This window comes from Gavialis gangeticus, unplaced genomic scaffold (genome assembly GCF_001723915.1).
Source record: "Gavialis gangeticus isolate Ggan-Ray unplaced genomic scaffold, GavGan_comp1, whole genome shotgun sequence".
Lineage (NCBI taxonomy): Eukaryota > Metazoa > Chordata > Crocodylia > Gavialidae > Gavialis > Gavialis gangeticus.
The window spans coordinates 101,387,828-101,390,491 of record NW_017729024.1 but is presented as its reverse complement, the minus strand read 5'-3'; the positions used below and the strand labels follow the sequence as shown (position 1 = coordinate 101,390,491).

General features: G+C 35.3%; 1 protein-coding gene across 1 annotated transcript in view; it reads left to right on the top strand.

Annotated features, from left to right (window-relative positions):
* GDA (guanine deaminase) overlaps positions 1 to 2,285 on the top strand; it is a 101,061-nt gene extending 98,776 nt beyond the window's left edge. The window contains exons 13-14 of the mRNA XM_019517463.1: positions 412 to 439; positions 2,038 to 2,285. Coding sequence (XP_019373008.1) covers positions 412 to 439; positions 2,038 to 2,108 — 99 coding nt within the window. The 3' untranslated portion in view covers positions 2,109 to 2,285. The remainder of the gene's footprint in view (positions 1 to 411; positions 440 to 2,037) is intronic.
* The last annotated feature ends 379 nt before the right edge of the window (positions 2,286 to 2,664 follow it).

The following is a 2,664-nucleotide window of genomic DNA, read 5'->3' as shown; positions in this document are numbered from 1 at the left end:
ATGTTTGGAGTCCCACCAAGTCTCCGTAATCCCCACAATGTCTTTAAGTAACCTTAGTATCTATATTGTAGCTAACAGCTGTGGTGATATTAGTTTACCCCAATAACCCCTGAGAACTAGTGGCCCGTGACGGTATATCTACACTGGAAAAATACTGTTGTGTTCTTAGGTTGGCTTTGGTTGGCAAGCTGAGCTCCAGAATGGGAAGGAAAGCACTGAGGACAGGGCAACTTCTAAGATACAATCTCTTTAAAAAAAATAAATTTGCAAATATAAAAGTTTAACTTTATACTTAAGAATAAAATAAATATTAATATAGTGTGATTTGTTTTTAAAAACTACTTTAAATCTTGGATTGTTATGAGGGTAGAATGTGATTTTTGAAATTTGGTTTCCCCGCCTTATTTTCAGGATAGCTTCCAGAAGTTCCTGCATCTAGGTATGTACCAGTTCTTATTATATGGAAAATTCTCCTTTCATCTCATACTGAATTAGATAATTTTAGAACATAATAAAAATATGGATCACTTTCCCTTTGTAAAATCATAAGGTGCATCTACATGTTCATTAATGTATTATAGTTTCTGTGCATTAAGTTTAGTACTTGAATAATCAAGTACTAAATCACTGTGCAAAACTGGCATTACTGCACAGTAGTGCCAGTGGACATCTTTTTAGTGATGCTAATGCACACTAGCCAAATAATACTGTGCAGAAGCGTATTAGCACTGTTATGCACTACTGTGCATTGTTATTAGGCTACTGCGCAGTTAGCGTCTCATGTAGACGCACCTACAATGATTTACATAATTATGAATTAAGTGCATTTTTTCCTTTTGCTATATAATTTAAAAGAATTACATGGTTTACTGTGAGCAGTTTACAGTGCTCAGCTGGGTAGGTTAATCTATTTGACTACTAGCTGTGTAAGCCCGATTGTCTTTATCTATGGACTCTGCCACATGTTCAAATTAAAGCTGGATAGAAACCAGCTATAAAGATGTTATATATTTTCAAGCAGTACTTTTATAGTGTGTTAGCTCTTTTTATAGCTGGATGGACATTTTTATAATCTGATAATTACTTTGCACGTGTGGCTGGGCTAAATTTATTGTGCAATTAACGAGTTGATTTTGTAATATATGTAACGTGGCAGGGACCTATACTGCATGATGTTTAACAATGAGCTAATATCAATATGTTTTCAAATACAAATGATTTTTCCAGTCTACACAAAACTAAACCCTGGCAGTGCTCTTCCATGAATGGTAACTATTGTGCCCCTGTTTTCCATAAAAAGGCAGGAAACCACTGTCTATGAAAATATTATACACTCTTTGCATGGAACTAGGTGTACTTTCCTACATACATGGTATGTCCACTTGGCACAATGTAGTATTGTGTAGAGACTGAAGTGGGTTAACTAGTTCTAAATACTGTATCTTGATGACCAGAGACAGTCTGCCCATATTAGAATATAGCTGTGCTCAGGACACACTGGTAGCATTTAAAGCTAGGTTGGTTATCTCTAATGGCATTGTGCCATATAGACATGTAATGAAATGCGTAATAGAAGCAGATTAATTAATTATTGTAAAAACTGTATGTAGAGCCGCCTTTATTCTTACAAGAAAACCCTGATTGGTTTTATCCTCTTGAGGCTTAAGGTTACTAGTACTCAACTAAAGAGCAAAGTTTGGTTGGCAATTCCTCCCTAAAGGAGGACCACATCTTAGTTATTTCATTGTGCAGAAAGGCTATGCACTGCAGTCTTTCCAGTTATCATTCCCACAAAGGGTGTTGAGTATAGTACCATTCACAAGGGGCGCATCTACGTGAGAAGCTGACTGTGCAGTAGCCGGAAAATACTGCGTAGTAGTGTGTCACAACATGGACAGTGCTAATACGCTACCGTGCCGTCTTATTAAGCTATGGCACGGTAGTGTCACTTAGAAGACATTCACTTACTAATACAAGTACTAACTGCATAAAATGTATAGATCAATATAAAAACTTCTTTTGAATGTATTGTTTCAGGTGATGATCGGAATATTTCTGAAGTATATGTGGCTGGCAAGCAAGTGGTTCCTTTTTCAAGTTCAGTATAATTCCGTTTCCCTTCTGCAAAACTGTCTGCTGACCATTTTACATCTGAATCTGAAAGGATTGGTTAAACACAGTGCCTCATTGTCAAGAATGACACCTAACATTTTTGTTTAATGTTGTTACTGTGTAGAATATTATAAATATCATTAGATCTATCAAGATTAAAGTTACCAAAATTATCACATTTGTAAGAAAAACATTGCATTTGAATCCAACTCCATAAATCACATCTTGGGGGTGGGGAGGCTAGAAAAACAGGGTAATTATTATTCATTATTTCATAAGCATCAGGCAGTCATCAAGAAAATGTAGGAAGAGTTAATAGCAATGATGAAACTCAACTTGTCTTTGAGGAATCTTAAGCAAAACACCCCCAAAAAACTGTAAATCCATTTTTAAAAAGATGAATGTCACAGAAGAGTGCAGGTTCCTCATTATTGTTTTTAGATGTGGGGATCTCAATGACATTTTTATATTTATACGTTTGGAATATATTTTAAAGTTCTGGGGTGCTCCAAAATTTTTAAATATTTTCCCTGTAGTTTAGATATTATTTTT